The following is a 17043-nucleotide window of genomic DNA, read 5'->3' as shown; positions in this document are numbered from 1 at the left end:
TTTGTTTGCGTCCAAATCCCGCTTGTGTGAAGTGTAAACTGAGACACTCGGTGCAGACACTGCTGCACCGCTGCTTGATGCTGTCTTGTAGTGCCGCTGTAGCCTTTTATGGTTGGCCTCTCATATCGGCTAATACATCACAGAGGGATGAAACACAAGTGTGTGTATGTGTGTGTGCGTGCCCAGGTGCGTGCATGCATTCATTTATATGTGTGTGTGTGTGCGTGTGTGTGTGTATGTGTGTGTGTGTGTGGCTTCCCAAGTTCTTCAGAAGGGTTTTGGCTCTGTCACAGTCAGTTGTTTTCCCCACACAGAGTTTGGCTCCACACATTAGTACAGTACCGCTAACAATGGCTGTACTAAAACTACTGTGTATTGTCATCTGAAATCACTGAAAGTCCCACAATAAGTTGATTTGACAAATCTATGAGTTGATGTAACCCAAATTTAAATGTATGTTTATCATAAAAGCAGGGTTGTGAAACTGTACTAAATAATACAAACTGTTGTCAAACTAGATAAACCAGTGGACGCCATGAGGGTGCCGTTGTAAGTAGCCCTCTAAATACACTATACAGTGATGTAATATACAGTTTAATATAGTATTCAAAAATGAAATGAAATGAAAGTAAACACAATGTAATTTTTTTCTCAACTTGTTTAAACTACGGTAGCACGAGTTTCAGAATATGGTTTATCCTCCATGGTAAGTATGAAAAGAAAATGCCAAAGTTGTGTGCTGCTTCAACACTGTTTGTGCTTACAGCTGATTCAAATGTGCAATGTGTAACACCAACAAGTCGGTTTTAGTGTTTCTGTGAAAAAGAGGACATTTCAGCACATGTGAGGAGAAGGAAATGACATTGTGTTTACCACAAGGCCCAAATACATTTACAAAGCTACGTTACAATCACAAGAGGAACTTGGCATCATATGATACGGTCAGTTGATTACTTACAAGGTATGAGTTATTAAAAAAAGCCTGCAGATTTACAGGAGGAGGAAGATTTGTCTATAGATATGTTCCTAACAGAGTCGGTAGTACAATAAACACCTTGCTGAGTATGGTTAGGATCATTCTGATGAGATGTGCAGCTGAGACACACACACACACACACACACACACACACACACACACACGGAGCCCATATGTTGCCCTACTGCAGAAACAGCAGAAGATAAAATCACACTTGCAAGTCACATAATATAAATATACTGTTCAATACTTTGCTTCTGGGACAAATTGTTTGGATTAAGGTTGCAGTGACCATTCAGTACCTGGATGATTCATGGACTGGTGTACGGATGTGGTGAGATGTGAGTGTGTGTGTGTGTGTGTGTGTGTGTGTGTGTGTGACAGATGTTGTTGTGTGTAGGTGAGAGCAGAACACAGAGGCTGTTAGATCTGAGGTCAGATCACACATCAAAACAACTGTCATCATACAGATCCCCTTTGATCAGATATTCATTACACTAGTGTTTCAAAGCGCTGAGCGCCCCACACAGAGCAGTTAAAGCAAAATGGAAGCAGCCTACACAACTTCAATAAGTCTAATGCATTGTATTCCTCTGATGATAACAGTATCAGACAAAGGCCTATGAGAGAAGAATGAAAACTGCAATTGAGAAGTTATTGTTGCTGTGGTGTATAAAGCACCACTTTTCAAACTTTTTCTCTGTGAACTCACATATTAAAAAATATTTTTTCTTGGGACTCACACTCAGTCTCATTTAAAAAAAAACAACCCAACTTTCTTTTATTCTACTAGCCCTACAGCCTACAGTGTTTTATACAACTTATCTTACATTACAAGGCCTTGGAAATGCAACGGCAGCAAAGTATAGTCATCATACAAAATGGTAATTTTCTGGTCAATAACAATGAGATGTTGCTGTCTTCATTTAAAGACCCGTTTTGACATTTCTGCAACCCATTTTTGGGTCATCACCCAGACTTTGAAAATCACCGACATAAGATACACAAGGCCGGGGGGATGATGAGAAATGACTCACTGACATCGCAATTAACAAACATTACCCCAACAGACAAACTGCAACCGTCGCTCACCGCGAACCCCAGAACCAACATGGTAAACAACATCTATATGGGAAAGAAAACTGAATGAAAGAGACCGGAGTTCAGAAGAAAGAGAAATGAGAGCAAACCAGAGACAGCAAAGAGAGCCAGGAGTGGACTGAGGCACTTATCACACACTCTCACACACCATCTCAACACAGTCAACCCACCTCCTGGGTTCATATCCTGTCCATGACCCTTTTCTGCATGTCATCCACTGTGTGCTATCTGACGAAGCAGAAATGGCCTAAATATTAACCCAAGTATAAAATGAGATTCCGGACATAGTTAGCGTTACCTCTCTTGAAGGACCATCTCTTCATCCAGAGTTTGGAGAAGGAGGGCCAGGAGTTGTTGAGAGGAGAGTCCGCCATGGGAGCAGCGCAGTGGGGAGGCCAGCTGGAGCTGGAGCTCTCTCACACTGGAGCTCCGGCAAGCAGCGAGAAGCAAGAGAGGGAGAGCACAGGAGGGGAGGGGGGTGGCCAGGGGGGGGGGATGCCGGGATGGAGGGAGGGGAGTCAATGAGTGTAAGAGAGAAAAAAGTGTGTGAGAGAGTGAGAGAGAGAGAGAGAGAGAGAGAGAGAGAGAGAGAGAGAAAATGTATGAAAGAGACTCCAAGGCTAGGATCAGGGAGCTGCCGGCTGGGGATTACCTAACCAAAGACTCCAGTACAGGGAGAGAGAGAGAGAGAGAGAGAGAGAGAGAGAGAGAGAAAGAAAGAAAGAAACCAATGTGTCAGAGGTGAAGGCGATCAAGTGAGGAAGAAGGGAGCGAGGGGAACGTGGGTGATAGTGGTAAGAGAAGTGTGGAAGAGGAGTGGAGGTGAGGTTTGCTCTGGACATGTCGACCATTTTTAGTCTATATAATAAAGCTATGGGAGTATGAACCTTCCCTGACTCTAGACATTTTTAAAAGCTCTTTGGATGAAAGGGGGGGCAGGTGGATAAGGAGGGTGGGAAAGGGTTTAGAGGTGAAGTGGTGAAAGGTTTAGAGGTGAAAGAGTATACCAGTGCATTAATAGAGATTGTCAGGTTTAAGCAGCGAAGGGATATCTGTCGCACTGTTTCTCAGATCTGCTGGGAAAGGTTTGAAAAGCAAAGTGACGCAATTGAATGCAAAAACAGTGAAAGTTGAATGATCAGCACAGGGGGAGGAGGTGTCAAGAACTAACTAGATCTATTAGACGTAGAGCTATTATCCTTGACAATTGTTGCGACCATTGCGCTTCCTAATTTGCACAAGTGTAACCATCGATGACTGTCAAGTTCAGCTCACTGCACATCAAGTGGAAAAGTCTCCTTACTTTCCCACAGACAGAGGAAGCAGCGCGCTACACTAGCTGAGAAAAGGAAAGTGGAAATGCGTAAAGAAAACCACAATTCTTTCTGTTTTCCTCCAAGAAAGTCTACAGCACACAAAAACCTCACAATTCAGATAATGCCTAAATACGTGCATTTAAATGGCAGATGTGTAAATGTGTATATGCAGGCCCTAGTAAACTGTTTGAAACCTGTCATGAACCACTTGGAAGTACATAATGACACAAAACTCCTTACTTACATTCAGTCTTAGGCAACAGATGACAGCGTAATTCCCATTTATTCACAAAAAGGAGCAACAGCGAGGAGCAAAGATCGGACAAGTCCTGTAGGTCTGACTGCGTTGTGTGTGTGTGTGTGTGTGTGAACGTCGAGTTCGTCCTCACACACGCTCACACACTGCACAAAGCCAACCACAGGATCTCTACGCTGCTTCCTCTTTCTCTCATTCTCTCTCTGTGTCCCTCCAGCTGAGGACGTAACGTAACTCACATACAGATTGTCACACATCATCGTTGCCACTGGCAGCACACAGTCTGAGGTAACACACACTTACGATGATCACACACTTGAGCCACTGTGGCTTTTACCCCCCAAGTCCTTTCTTAACAATGATGCACCTATAGACAATAAACCTGTTTTCACCTCACAGAGTTTGACACTAGATCATGTTTGCAGCTCAGATGGACGTCATCATCCGCCACACTAAACACTCACTCAGCAGGCTGTGTAGTCATGGTTAAATATTCCAGGTACACACACTGAGATGAAGTGTTATCTCATCATCGCTACCCTGATCTGTCTGTTTTGCCTCTTGTTTCTCAGAGCGTTTGCAGCCCACGCTCCTCTGCACGGCCTTGAGAAATGGGGTTAGGAGGAACTCGCTGCGTTCGCCGCGGTTTAACTCACGACGTAAGAGTCAAACCTCGACACATGCTCGCTCTTTCATTGTCTTTCACTTTGAGATCTACGGTACGTGTGTGAATGAATGCTGAGGCCGGACATGGACAGGTAGACGAGACTAGACTGTTTTCCCCTGAGACACTCATAGAGGCAGTGCGAGGGGGTAAAGGTTACAAATGAATATACATTTGTTAGGGGAAGTTTTACCAGGTGTGATACCACTTTTTGAATGATATAAACAAGTGGGAATAAGGTCTTATATAGAGGTTGAGAGGAGGGAGACATATAACATATTGGTTATATGTATATTTTGTGCTGTGGATGAATGCATTCTGAAAATCTCTCTGCAAAAAAAAAATAAAAAATGAATATATCAACATTCTGATTAAAACTGATGTGGTGCAGATTTCTCTTTTGATTGCATTCTTTCCTTTGTAGTTGCATTATCATCTATCTAGGTTGTTGATATATCAAAAGCAGATGCAACAGCACGCTCAAGAGGAAACTAGCTTCAACTGCAGCAGAGGGAGGGGTTAGGTGAGGGGGCAGAGGCAGACTACATGGAAGAGGAGTGAGTTCAGCACTACAGGGTCGCAGGTTCAAATCCTTCCACATCCACTTATTTGCTCTGATGGAGTGTTTCGGTGGCAAACAGAAGGCTGTGGTTACGCTGGACAGTTTTTAAAGTGTGTGTGTGTGTGTGTGAAAAAGAAGAAGTAGGGCGGTACTGAAAAAGAGCATGCATCCTCAGCAAAACTATTCCCTGGTTATGTAAAAGTTGAAAAAAAAATTGGACCACATTGCCACCACACTGGATATTTCTGGTTGTGGTACAGAGATCTGAAAGATATTTAATGTTATTTACAGTGAAATGTATGGTGGGGGTAAAAAGAAAACAAAAAGCTAGTAGACTAGAAAAGACTAGTAATTGTGTTTCATACCTGAAATTCTGGCTGTATGCCACAGTGCATGATTAAGGAGTGCGACAAGACACATATTCTCCAATAATTTTATTCATAATTTTAATATAAACAGTTAATTGTTGAATAATTTACACACAGCAAGATTTTTATTTTCATATCATTCCAACATTTTCTGTACATGTCACTGCTTGGCTCTCCTTTGAAAACATAGAAAAAATAAATTGTCAAGCGTTTATTTAGTCATGGCACATTTTTGATCCTGTACAATATGCATGTATTTCTGTTTGCATGTTTGTGTGTGTGTGTGTGTGTGTGTGTGTGTGTGTGTGTGTGTGAATATGACGATATATGTGATACATAAAGATAATGGCACATTTGGATCCAGTGTGAGGGATGAAGCGATCTCTGTGGTTGTGGGCTGGGTTTTTGACATACTGTACATACACACATTACACACCTGCCGTCCGCACACGCACCGATGTTTCAACATAATGTATACACAACATCTCCCAATTAACACATCAGCATATTTCATTGACAATAAATGACATTACGCTTAATAAAAAGAGGTATCCTGCAAGACTACACACAGCATTCTGGGGACCACCTATGTGCACCGAGAGAGAGAGAGAGAGAGAGGGAGAGAAGGAGAGAGAGAGAAAGAGGAGGAGCAGCGATCAGAGAACACAAAGAAAGCCATGGTAAAGACTTCAACCGAGGACAACACAGACACAACTCCATCGATAATAAACAACATACAGCACAAGGGCCAGGATAGAGACAAATACAAGGTGTTGCTGTGGAAACTGGAGCAGACCACTGGACCGACGGGCCAACCAGAAAACACCCGTTAAAACTCGAGAAGAGGCTGTTCTTTGACTGTGAATCGATTTTGTCGTCTTGTCAACTTGGGCTCAAGCCTTTGACCCCCGTGACCTCACATTCCGACCCAGCGCTAACACCGCCCGCCTAGCCCCACCCCCCCAAAAAAAACAAACTAACCCCAAACGTCCAGAACTGTTACACCTCAGAAACACGAGCTTTACAAAACAACAGAACATTTGCATGACTTAAATCTTTCCTCATGGGGATTTGTTACATGTTTGGCCAAATTGGTATTTTTTTAAACAGTGGTGCGTGTCTCTCATCAATAAAACAACAGCAAATAGAAACAGTTCATCATCATGCTACTGACAGACATTATTTAGTACATAATTCATAGATAGATGAAGGTGTTTCGTCTTCATACAGCCTCGTTACAAAGGGCCAGGCAGCCGCTTCAGCACTGCCAGCTTTACAGTCTCCGCATCAGACCGGGATTTTATGGTTGTTGAACCATCGGTAAAGACACTTTTTTTTTTTTTTTTTTTTTTTGCTTTAGCTTATTCAGGATTTCATCACTCATGTTTTCTCTTCCTCAAACAATGTGCAGTGGTCTTTTCCAGTTTTTCACATCAAAAAAAAAAAAAAGGAAAAAAAAAACATTTGCAAACTAAACATATGTCTCTTTCAACTTGTCAGAAACAGTGATATTTTTCAATTTCATACAACATTTGCGATAGGTGATATTTGTGATACAGGAAAGGCTTTACGGATGACATGCTGCTGTGATGAGTGGGGGGGGGGGGGGTTCAGATGCATGACGTCTTGTTGGCCAACATTCAGATCATGCATGGGATTAAGAACAGGATTCATTGTGAAACATTTCAGGCCACATGTCTCGTTACACAGGGTGAAGCCCTCAGACCGGAGTTGTGCTGCTCCCGTTAAGTACATTGACAGACTCTACTCTGCTCTTTTCTGTGTAGTGGGGTAGTGTCATGAGCAAAAAAAAAAAAAAACATCTATCTTTTTAATTTTATTTAGAAAAAGTTATATACACATTGATAACAATGTTAAATTCATAATGTACAAGAGTAGTAAAAGTTTACAGTCAGAAAAAGTAATTGTATTTGCCCTCCCTATTTTGGCTAAAAAAAAAAAAAAAAAAAAAAAAAAAATAGAAATCAACATCTCTAAAATGTAATACTTTTTTCTTTTCTTTAAAACAATAATACATACAATGCTTTGTTCTCACCCTGCACTGCGTTACTAGCATGCTCTGTCCAACCGCTTCTTAGGTTATCAGAGTTCAACAAAACAAACCTAAACTTCCCTAAATCAAGTGCTTTCATTTTTCAGGGGGGGAGAGGGGGGGATATCTGCTGCTATTTACAGTTTGGAGCTTATCAATCAGTTCATTTTCAAAAAAATGATGGACAACTGAATGCATTTCAAATGGAACTCTAATGCTCCCCACATGTCATGCAATCAACTTGTTGCTAATCATACGTTTTTCACATGTGCTTTGGGGCATCGCTGTCAAAACAGACCGATGATGGCTGCCGAGAAGCAAAATCAATTAGCATCAAATTAACAAGCTATCCGCTGGTATAGATGGTTCATTTTCCATGCACAAAGCAAGCCAGAGCTTAGCAGAGTAGAGACACAAGTTCAACAAAAAAAAATATTTTTTTTTGGTAAAAACCATGAACATCATCATTCATATAATCCCAAATTACAGTATTATCTCGCCAAGCAGTTAGAATGTTTGCTTTTCTCTGCAGCTACGACTAAAGAAAACCCATCTCCTGTCTACAGAATGCATAAAAAACAGAACTCCTGTTTAATTTTTGGAGGGGAGTCATCCTCTTTAGTGATTGGTGGAGATGCGCCAGTCTGTGATGGTTCAGCTGGGTGTTGGGGTGGGGTGGGATGGTGGACTGGGTGGGAGGGGTCAGGAGGGCGGTCAGTCTGAGCAAGGCACTATGGGTCGGGGCCCTGTTTGCTTCGCCACCCCTGACCTGCGACGCTCCCATCCAGCCGCTAGGGGGCAGTCCAACCCACATCACATCAGAGAGAGAAGAGGATGCATTCCTGATCTTGATTATCGTCGGGGGGCAGAAAGGATTTCGATTTACGACGGGGGGTGTTTTGGGGTTTTTGTCGTTGAAAACTTGTCGTAGGGCTTAACATCTCCATCATCTTTTTGCGAGGATGCTGAGAACTTGCGCTTCAGTCAGAGTAGATAAAAGGTAGGTAGGTAGCTCTTCTTCCTCCTCATCCTCTTTCTCCTCCAACCACAAAGCATCGGGCCGCCTCCCTGAGACGAAAGTTACAATCTAGATTTCATGTCTGTTAATAGTTCTTATGGCACACAGGATTGTCCCAGTCCAGCTCTCCTCTGCAGAGGGAGGGAAGTCCTCCTCTTTAAAACTTTTGACCAGCCCAGACGTTAGTGTCCTGATCAGCCAAAACAGACCCAATCCATGGCATTGACAGAAAATAAAGGTTATCTCTTGATATTCACAGTAGAAAAAATATACATACAAACAAAATCGGGAAACAACATCAGAACAGAGAAACAGAACAAACAAACAAACCGACAAAGACTGGAGGAAACGTGGAAAGGCCTTGGGATTTGAATGCTGACTGTTTTGACCAAGGAGAGAAAGAGAGAGAGAGAGAGAGAGACAGAAAGAGAATAAAGAAGAGGAGTAGGGCGTCCTGCTTCAAGAGTTACCAGCTGAGGGCTGCATTGGTGCTACGAGACGACACAACAGGTTGGTCTAGACGTGATTAAAAGAGCACGAGTGTCCAGGGCATAGCTTGGTTGGCCTTGGCCACACGTAGGTGATCACAGATATGCATCGAGAGTCAAGACGCTTCCATCTTTTTTAGATCTGACTCATGCTAACGTCACATCCGCAGAAACCAGTAGAGCCGCTACTACATACAGTCCAGAGCGGTGGTGGGTATGGACCAGGTTAGAGTCTGATAGCAAACAGGCAGTAGACACAGTAGAGCTACGCTGCTGCTTCCAGCGCCCAGGGGAAGCCTCTCGAGAGTAATTTCGTAAACTGTAGCACTAATCAAAAGGACAGACCACCCGTCATAATGTCACCCTCTTGCCCGATTTACTACATTTAATAAGTGCTGTGGGTATAAATCTAAGCACAGGGATAATACTATATCTTGAAAGGTTTGTGCTTAAACCATTCTGTTTCACAAATGACTGGCAATGAGCTCTGAGAGCATTTTGAAATAGCAAAGGGCCAAAATGTGAAGGGCAATGTAATACGTTCATACTGCAGTGGTCTTGGGCAAAATTCCTAATTCCTAAGTTAGGAGAGCTTCCCCCGGGACACGGGGAGGAGGAGGAGGAGGAGGCTGGGGGAATTAGTATACCACAGGGGAAAGGAATTCAGCAGTTTTGGTAATGTATGTTAAAACATGATATTTTGAAATGATGGGATGCTGAGTGACTGATGGGGATGATTTAGGCTCTTTAGACTGTTTCCTCCATATGCACTGAGGTAGACTCTGGCCAAACACAAAGACGACGACGATTACTTACTAACTAACTAGCGCTCCTTCTGCTCGTCACTAGCTACTCCACCTGTACAATAACAAACTAGGCTTTTACATCGCTCCACTCTGAACACCTTAAAAATGCTTGACTAAAAAGCTAACTGGGTTCTTCTTATACAATGACAATGATCATAATAAAATAAATAAGATATCTGGTATTTCAAAGATATGGGCACCATCTGAATTAAAAATTGCATATGCGTGTGTACACCACCACAAGATAAGAAACATAGGTCAAAGGTCGAGACAAGATGTCCACCATTTTTCTTTTGTCAAGGTCATGTACACACAACCAAGGGGCATCAGATTTTTTTTTTTCTTCTCCTTTTATTCTGCTTTCATTTTCCAAACTATGTCACAGATTATTTACAAAGTACAAAAGCCCAAGATTGTAGCTCTTCAGAATAATTAGCTAAAATCTATGTCGTACATCATAACCTTAGGCGCCTCTGGGTGCCAACAAGGTGGTTTGACAGCACAGACTCTGGCCGATCCACAGTGTCATCACTAAAGCACTGGGTGAACTCGCTGTTCAAAACGCACGCTGTTCAAACCTAAAAGCAGAACTCGAGTTTCACAATGTAGATGCAGCTTCCATCTCTGTGCCTCTTCTGTCCCATGAAATAATATGCAGAGAGAGCACAGAGGCCTGTGTGTGTGTGTGTGTGAGTGAGTGAGTGTGTGTGTGTGTGAGTGTGTGTTACACTAGCCAATATCACTAGCCTGGACGTGGCTCTGGGTTTGAGAAGGCACTGGTAAAAGATGGAGGCAGCTTCTCCGCTCTCTCTGACTCCGATTCTGTGGGTTCTACGTTGTTGACAGAAAGCCGCCAACACTTTGGCTATATTAGAAGTGCTGAATGCTGATTGGCTAGATTGGCTACCACACTGGTCTATGTGTTCAGAACAGAATGTTATCTTCCACTCGTCTCCTGACCGCCGCTTCCCGTGTCTACGTGGACGACAGATCTGAGCCGTCACAGCCTGACGAGGTTAGAGAGCGAGACAAGAGGGTTCACGAGGAAGATCCATGGAGATCCAGGACGAGCTGTTGTGAAACTCTGATAGCCTCTGGGTCTTAGTGACAGTGGTAATGAACTAATGATCTCAAGAGGCTTCACACAAAATTTTGGGGTCAGCAATGAGGCCGCCTGTATCTCTCCTGCAATCTGTAGCTTTGTCTTGCGCTGCGAGGGTAAAGGTGACAGGAATGTTTCTGATTCCCAGCAGAAGGGACAAACATTTTGGTAAAACAAAGATATTTTGACTGCTGGAAAATGTAATCACGAATTTCTCCTCCTGTGAATGTTTAGGAAAATGTGTCTGCCGCTGTGTATCTCCAACTACAGATATTTAAGAATAAAGAAGTAAAGTCTTTCATGTGTGGTGATGACATTAGCTTTGCCAGCAGGCGGGCAAAACAGGGGGACGAGGGGAACGAGTAGTTCTAACTAAATCCTGGAATGTCAGACCTGAGTGAAATGGCTGCTGTACACCGTGTCCTGACTGCCTAACTACATGTGATAAGAGGGAGAATAATAGGATTAACAATCACTCACACTCTCTCTCCCTTTCTCACACACACAGAAAGAGAGAGAGAGACTAACAGCCCCTCTCTCCGCTGCCTGCTGCGGACTCTGAATACAGTAGGAACTTTCCGGATCCTTCTCCAGCCCTCGACCACAAAACGTGGAAAATTCCACCAGCTGGATTTTGAGCAGTGGGCCTGACAGCCAATGGGAATCCTCCGGGAGACCGAGGAAGGAGAGAGGGCAGGAGGCGGCGGGTTCAGAGCAAACCCAGTCGACTGAGAACGAGAGGGGACGAGAGGCACGGCCGCAACGTGTGAATTTAATCAAAACCTTACATCTAACTTTGGATCTCAGGTCAGCTAGGAAGGGAATACTACTGCTCTCCTGCTAGCTTCTGAGGGCTTTCAGCACTGACCATAAACCAGGCAAATGGTGATTAATAGAAAAGGGGCCGACCCTTTTGTCCACTTTACCTGCATTTGGCTGCCGGCTGGTGTTAATTTCCCACCCTGCCCTAATCCAAGCAGCACCGACAGAGCTGACGAGCATTACCGTTAAGCTAACAAGAGAAAGTACAATCACTAGGCCAGGACAAGCTCTCGACACGCTCTCTAACCTCACCGACAATAAACACCGACCGACGGATCAACACAATCACGTGAATGTCATAAACCTATGATAACGACACATATAGACCTCGACTCCAGCTTGATCTGACCAGAGGAACAGCAGACACAGAGACAAACAAACACCAGGTGCACTTCGACCTAGAAGGACCTCATTCCCCTTTTATAAAGCTTTTTTGGTTATTGTGTTTTTTTTGTTGTTGTTGCAAAGTGGCCTCCCAATAATGACAGCTCTCAGTGGGAACAAGGTTTATAAAAAACGATGCGGTGAGTTGACAATATTCTAGGGTTTTCCCCCTGTCCTATCCAGTTGGACAGAGTACTAGAAGGGGGCTGGAGGCCTAAGACACAGAGAGCACTGACGGTAGATTAGTGTGATTTCTGGGGCTAGAAAAATAAGAAAATAAAAAACCCAGAAAGAAAAAACTGACAAACAAAAACATTTTACCAGCAAAGCTTCTGATGAAAAATATTACAAATATGAACTATATACAAAAACATCAATATTCCATATATTATATATAAAATATTGATACATAAATACCAATATTCCATATATACTATATATATTATATATATTTCTATACCCACTAAAATATATCAAAGCAGCAGCTATTGGTCAGTCTGAGGAACTCTTTTGTCCAATTCTTAACTGTTTAAATATCCTTCAGCCGTATTGTGAGGACACAGAAATAAAATTGAGAGAGAAAGAAAGAAATAGAGAGAGAGAGATAGAGAAATAAAAAATAAAAGCAAATAAATTAAAACTATTCACCAAACACCCGATGAATCTGTGTGTAGTTTGGAATTCTGCAGAACCAAAAAACAAAATAAAACAAAAAAAAAAATAAAATCCTCTACGAATAGACGTTTGTTCTAGGATCAAGTCTTTGTGAGTCATCCCACCGTTCCAAACTGTTCCAAACTGATTAAGTCATTGTTCAAAGGAAATAAGTACAAGCGCTGATAGACACTTCTCTTTGTTTATAGGCCACATATAAAAAGGCCACTATCTGAGTAAAAGATTTCACTTGGAAAAAAAAAACAAAGCAACACGGAAATGCAGATTGGTAAAGGTACGGGAGAAGAGGAGGGACAAGTCTTGAGAGGTTGAGCATAAGCAGCCTTCTGGTTGTCTAAGGTTTGTTGTGTTCACAGTTTTTTTTCTCTGTTTCCATCACACTGAGTCCTGGAAACTTGGCAATAGTGAAAAACAATAGATAGGTAAAATGGTAATAGAAAGTCCAATGTGTTGTGGATGAAGTTAAAAAAGTGTTACACCGTGTTTGCATCCCTCGCGTGCCAGTGTTTCGGCAGCCATGAGGAAGAAAATAAAAAGTCCTGAGATCTGTTTCTTTTTTTGAAGGGCTTCTGCAAGAATAATAGAATGAAAATAATTAGAAAATGAGAGAGGAACGAGGAGGATTAAAGAAAATGGACTGGAAGGGAATGAAGGTGGAGAAGGAGGTTTTAGGATGGGAGAGGAAGGGGGGAGTTTAAACAAGTTCATCTAGGAAACAGGAAATGTTAGGATGGGCTGGATCTGGGCAACGATAAGATTCGTCCGTTTTTCTTGCCACCGTTCATGTGTGTGTAGGGGACATGCTCCTCATAGTTCCCCCTGAGGGCCACCGAGGGCCCGCTGTCCCTGCCCAGGCTCTCCTCTCTCTGGGAGTACGAGGACGGGTCCAGGGGGATGCTCTCCATGTTGTCCAGGTCCAGGTCAAAGTCCTCCGTCTCAGGGACTTTGTTCTCCTCGCTGTAGAAGAAGGAGACCTCCTGGAAGGACGGGTGCAGGTCCTCCCGCAGCATCTCGATGATCTCGTGGAACATCGGCCGCATCTTGGGGTTGTACTGCCAGCACATCTGCATCAGGTTGTGCCTGGGAGGGACAAGGGAGAAAGGGAGAGAGAGGTTTAAGCAGGAACGACGAGAATGGGGATGAGGAAGGCGATGGAGGACAGGGAGAAATGGATGACAGAGGATGGAGACAGGCAAATCTGTAGCTCAATGTGCAGAGAGTAAACTAACACTGCCATGGTTAGGGGTGTGATTCCCACTCAGGCCACATTTGTTGGATTAGGCACACAAATCACTGTCGGAGCACAAGGCAGCATTAGTGCCATGCAAGGAGGTTTGGATAAAACACCGCCTGTGTTTACTCACATCCTCTCAGGACAGTTGTCTGGACGGTCCAGGTAGCCTCCGTCCATGACAAACTTGAGAACCTGCTCGTTGGATAAACCCTGGTAGGGCTGTTCTGCTAGCGTACTGATCTCCCACAGCACCACGCCAAACGACCTGGAGACACACACACACAAATGTGCTCAAATGCACCAGGGATGTGATCAGGAACACAAAAATTGGCACTGCTCTGCCAAAGTGTGACGTGACTGATGTGTTCAGTTGTCCATTGGTCCTATGCGACCAAATTTCACCCTGGTGGGATAATAAAGATAATGTGAAAGGCAAGAAATCAGTCATGTCCCATTAGAACCGAATGGGAATTGTCGACCTACCAGCAGTCAGAGTGAGCGGTGAAGACTCCGTCCTTCAGAGACTCTGGAGCCATCCACCTGACAGGAAGCAGACCCTTCCCTCCCTTACGGTAGTAGTCAGTCTCATAGATGTCTCGTGTCATACCAAAGTCTATGAGAGAGAGAGAAAGAAAGAGAGAGAAAGAGAGAGAGGGAGAGAGAGAGCACGTTTATTAGGCTTATTACTTAGATTGTTAGTAACAGTACATAAAAGTACTCATCTAAATATAATACAGCACCTTTCAATGTCAGCACACGGTAAAATCTACTCCTACATGGATGGATCAATTCAACCAAAATGCAAAACTAACTGAAACAAACAGGAAATGCGTTAAAAAACCAAAACACAAGCTGCAGTACCTCCGATCTTGACGGTGAAGTCCTCTGCCACCATGCAGTTCCTGGCTGCCAGGTCTCTGTGGACAAACTTCTTGGCGTTGAGGTAGGCCATGCCGTCTGCAATCTCTGCAGCCATCTGGATCATCTCCTTCAGCGTGGGTGGAGGACGGCCCGTTGGGTTGTGCTACAAGACATGCACACACACTCAATTATACACTTTGTCAGTGATGTGTGGAAATCTCATGTTTAAGCCTCCTTCAGCTATAACATCTACCTCCATTCAGGTCTTAGGGCAATTTAGAGACAGGCTTTAGGAAGTACAGCTAAGTTAGTATGGACAGCTTGGATTTCAATTTAATTTATTTAACCACGCAGGTCAGTTAAGAAAACATTCTTATTTATACTGAGGCAAAATGGCTCAAGAGAGAGGGGCAGAAATAAGACTGTATACGATTAATAAGATTGTAATAAGACGTACCTCAGAGTCCGGCCTGAGACAGCGCAGGTAGCTCTTCAGGTCTCCGTGGGTCATCAGCTCCATCACTACCAGGGTGGGCTGGCCTTTGGACACCACACCCAACAGACGGACCTGCATAAACACACACATGGTCACACACATGCAGACGCCTACCAAACCAAACCAAAGAAGTTACAATGAAAACAGCTGCAATAGCATTCATAAGTAGGTTTTGATCAAAGTTTCAATGCTCCTGTTATGGCACTTTAAGACTCGGCCCAAAACCATGGTTGCTAGTTAAGTATAATGTAATGAATGCCAGTTCAAAATAAATAGGTTTAAGCATTTAAAATAGTATTTAATAAATAGTTTTGACCAGAGCAGGAATCTAACCTGCCACAGTGGCTGGTGTATACCAAAACTGACCAGACACTTTCACTATGTGAACAGCCAGACTTTTGGAATAATAAGTAACCTATCTATGACTTAGAGCGACGTTTTTGTTGACGCCGCCACATTGACTCCCATTATAACCACAGACTATACAACAAGCCACCCTGAAAAAGCAAACATCTCACCTGACTTCGGAAGAAAAGTACAAATATTTTACTCCTTGCAGGATGTGACCCTCGCTGCAACCACTTGAGTCTACAGATAAACTCCCCGAACTGCTGTTTCATGATATATACATAACCTGCTACATCTTATTCACAACCCCTATCTGTATTCCGGTGAAACCCTTAAGTACTTCATCTTCAAGAGAAACAGCTGTTCCTGTTTACCGGGCAGGTAAGATAATGTTATGTGATGTCATGTGGGAAAACAATGAAATTTCACCCCTTACAATCTGACATGATTATTACAACCAAACATGTGACAGGCATTTTAACTGGTCCCCGGTAAGTAAAGTGCGTTATTTAATAAAACAGGCACATTATCTTACTAACTGTGAATGTGAATTGTTTTGGGAGACAAATTGGGAGTCAATAAGGCGGCGTCAACAGAACAGTGACCGAAAGCTGCAATACCATCGACAAGGGTATGGATTGCTGTTCCAATGTCCCTTTAATAAATGTAAGTAATGGAACAGTAAGAAGAAGCAGCTTGAAAAAGACATTGCGAGGCGCCGGCGTCGTACCACGTGGTGACAGCTGAAGGCCTTCATGACGGAGGCTTCGTTGAGAAACTCGATCCTCTCTCTCAGGCTGGCCGATTCGTTGACTGTCTTGACCGCCACGCGCGTGTCCGGTTCCCCTTTGACGATGTCCTTGGCCAGGCCCTCGTACACCATGCCGAAGGAACCCTGGCCCAGCTCTCGCAGAACCGTGATCTTCTCCCGGGCCACCTCCCACTCATCTGGAACGTATACTACACAAACAGGCAGCCATTTTAGTTGAGTGGATCCTTCCCCATGAGGCAGCACCTATCTTTTTCAATTATAGCAAAAATGGTTTTAAAGAAGCTCACATCTGAAGATATGCAGATAATGCATACATGTTGAATTCTACTCCCTGATCCTGGCAATATTATTACTATAGTCGGCCAACTGAGACGCAGGATCAGATGTATTTGTGAGTAAAGCTGACTTAAGGGTTTCTTACCATCGTTGGCGCTGAGGTACTCAGGGTTTGAGGAGGCGATGAGAGGTCCGGTGGGGCCTTCTGTTTGCCTGTAACACACACACACAGAGAGTTAGTCGGAAATACTTAAACCTGCATTTAGATCTGAACCTTCTCCAGCATGTCATGACCTTCTTGTTACTTACAGGATCTGTCTTGTTTATTTGTCCTGGCACATATTCCAGATAGGAACTGGGCTCAAAGTATTAGAACGTAATGCCCTCTGCTTCAAATCCTTCAATATGTTTATACACTCCAGCTGAACAAAATATCCCATTCTCTCTTCGATGCCCTACGGTCTA

The 17043-nt window shown here is 43.4% G+C and overlaps 2 protein-coding genes across 2 annotated transcripts in view; both read right to left on the bottom strand.

Moving 5' to 3' along the window:
* arhgef18b (rho/rac guanine nucleotide exchange factor (GEF) 18b) overlaps positions 1–3740 on the bottom strand; it is a 43347-nt gene extending 39607 nt beyond the window's left edge. Inside the window, exon 1 of the mRNA XM_078285617.1 lies at positions 3638–3740. The gene's annotated coding sequence lies outside the window, so the exon portion shown is untranslated. The remainder of the gene's footprint in view (positions 1–3637) is intronic.
* A 1775-nt stretch (positions 3741–5515) lies between these two features.
* The window catches only part of insrb (insulin receptor b), a 90130-nt gene continuing 78602 nt past the window's right edge, over positions 5516–17043 (bottom strand). Inside the window, exons 17-23 of the mRNA XM_078285790.1 lie at positions 16724–16791; positions 16261–16490; positions 15144–15254; positions 14687–14849; positions 14309–14438; positions 13956–14090; positions 5516–13671 (exon numbers count right to left, since the gene is read on the bottom strand). Of these exons, the coding sequence (XP_078141916.1) occupies positions 13317–13671; positions 13956–14090; positions 14309–14438; positions 14687–14849; positions 15144–15254; positions 16261–16490; positions 16724–16791 (1192 nt within the window). The 3' untranslated portion in view covers positions 5516–13316. The remainder of the gene's footprint in view (positions 13672–13955; positions 14091–14308; positions 14439–14686; positions 14850–15143; positions 15255–16260; positions 16491–16723; positions 16792–17043) is intronic.

Source organism: Centroberyx gerrardi, chromosome 9, assembly GCF_048128805.1.
Source record: "Centroberyx gerrardi isolate f3 chromosome 9, fCenGer3.hap1.cur.20231027, whole genome shotgun sequence".
NCBI lineage: Eukaryota > Metazoa > Chordata > Actinopteri > Beryciformes > Berycidae > Centroberyx > Centroberyx gerrardi.
This window is presented reverse-complemented; position numbering and strand designations above follow the sequence as displayed.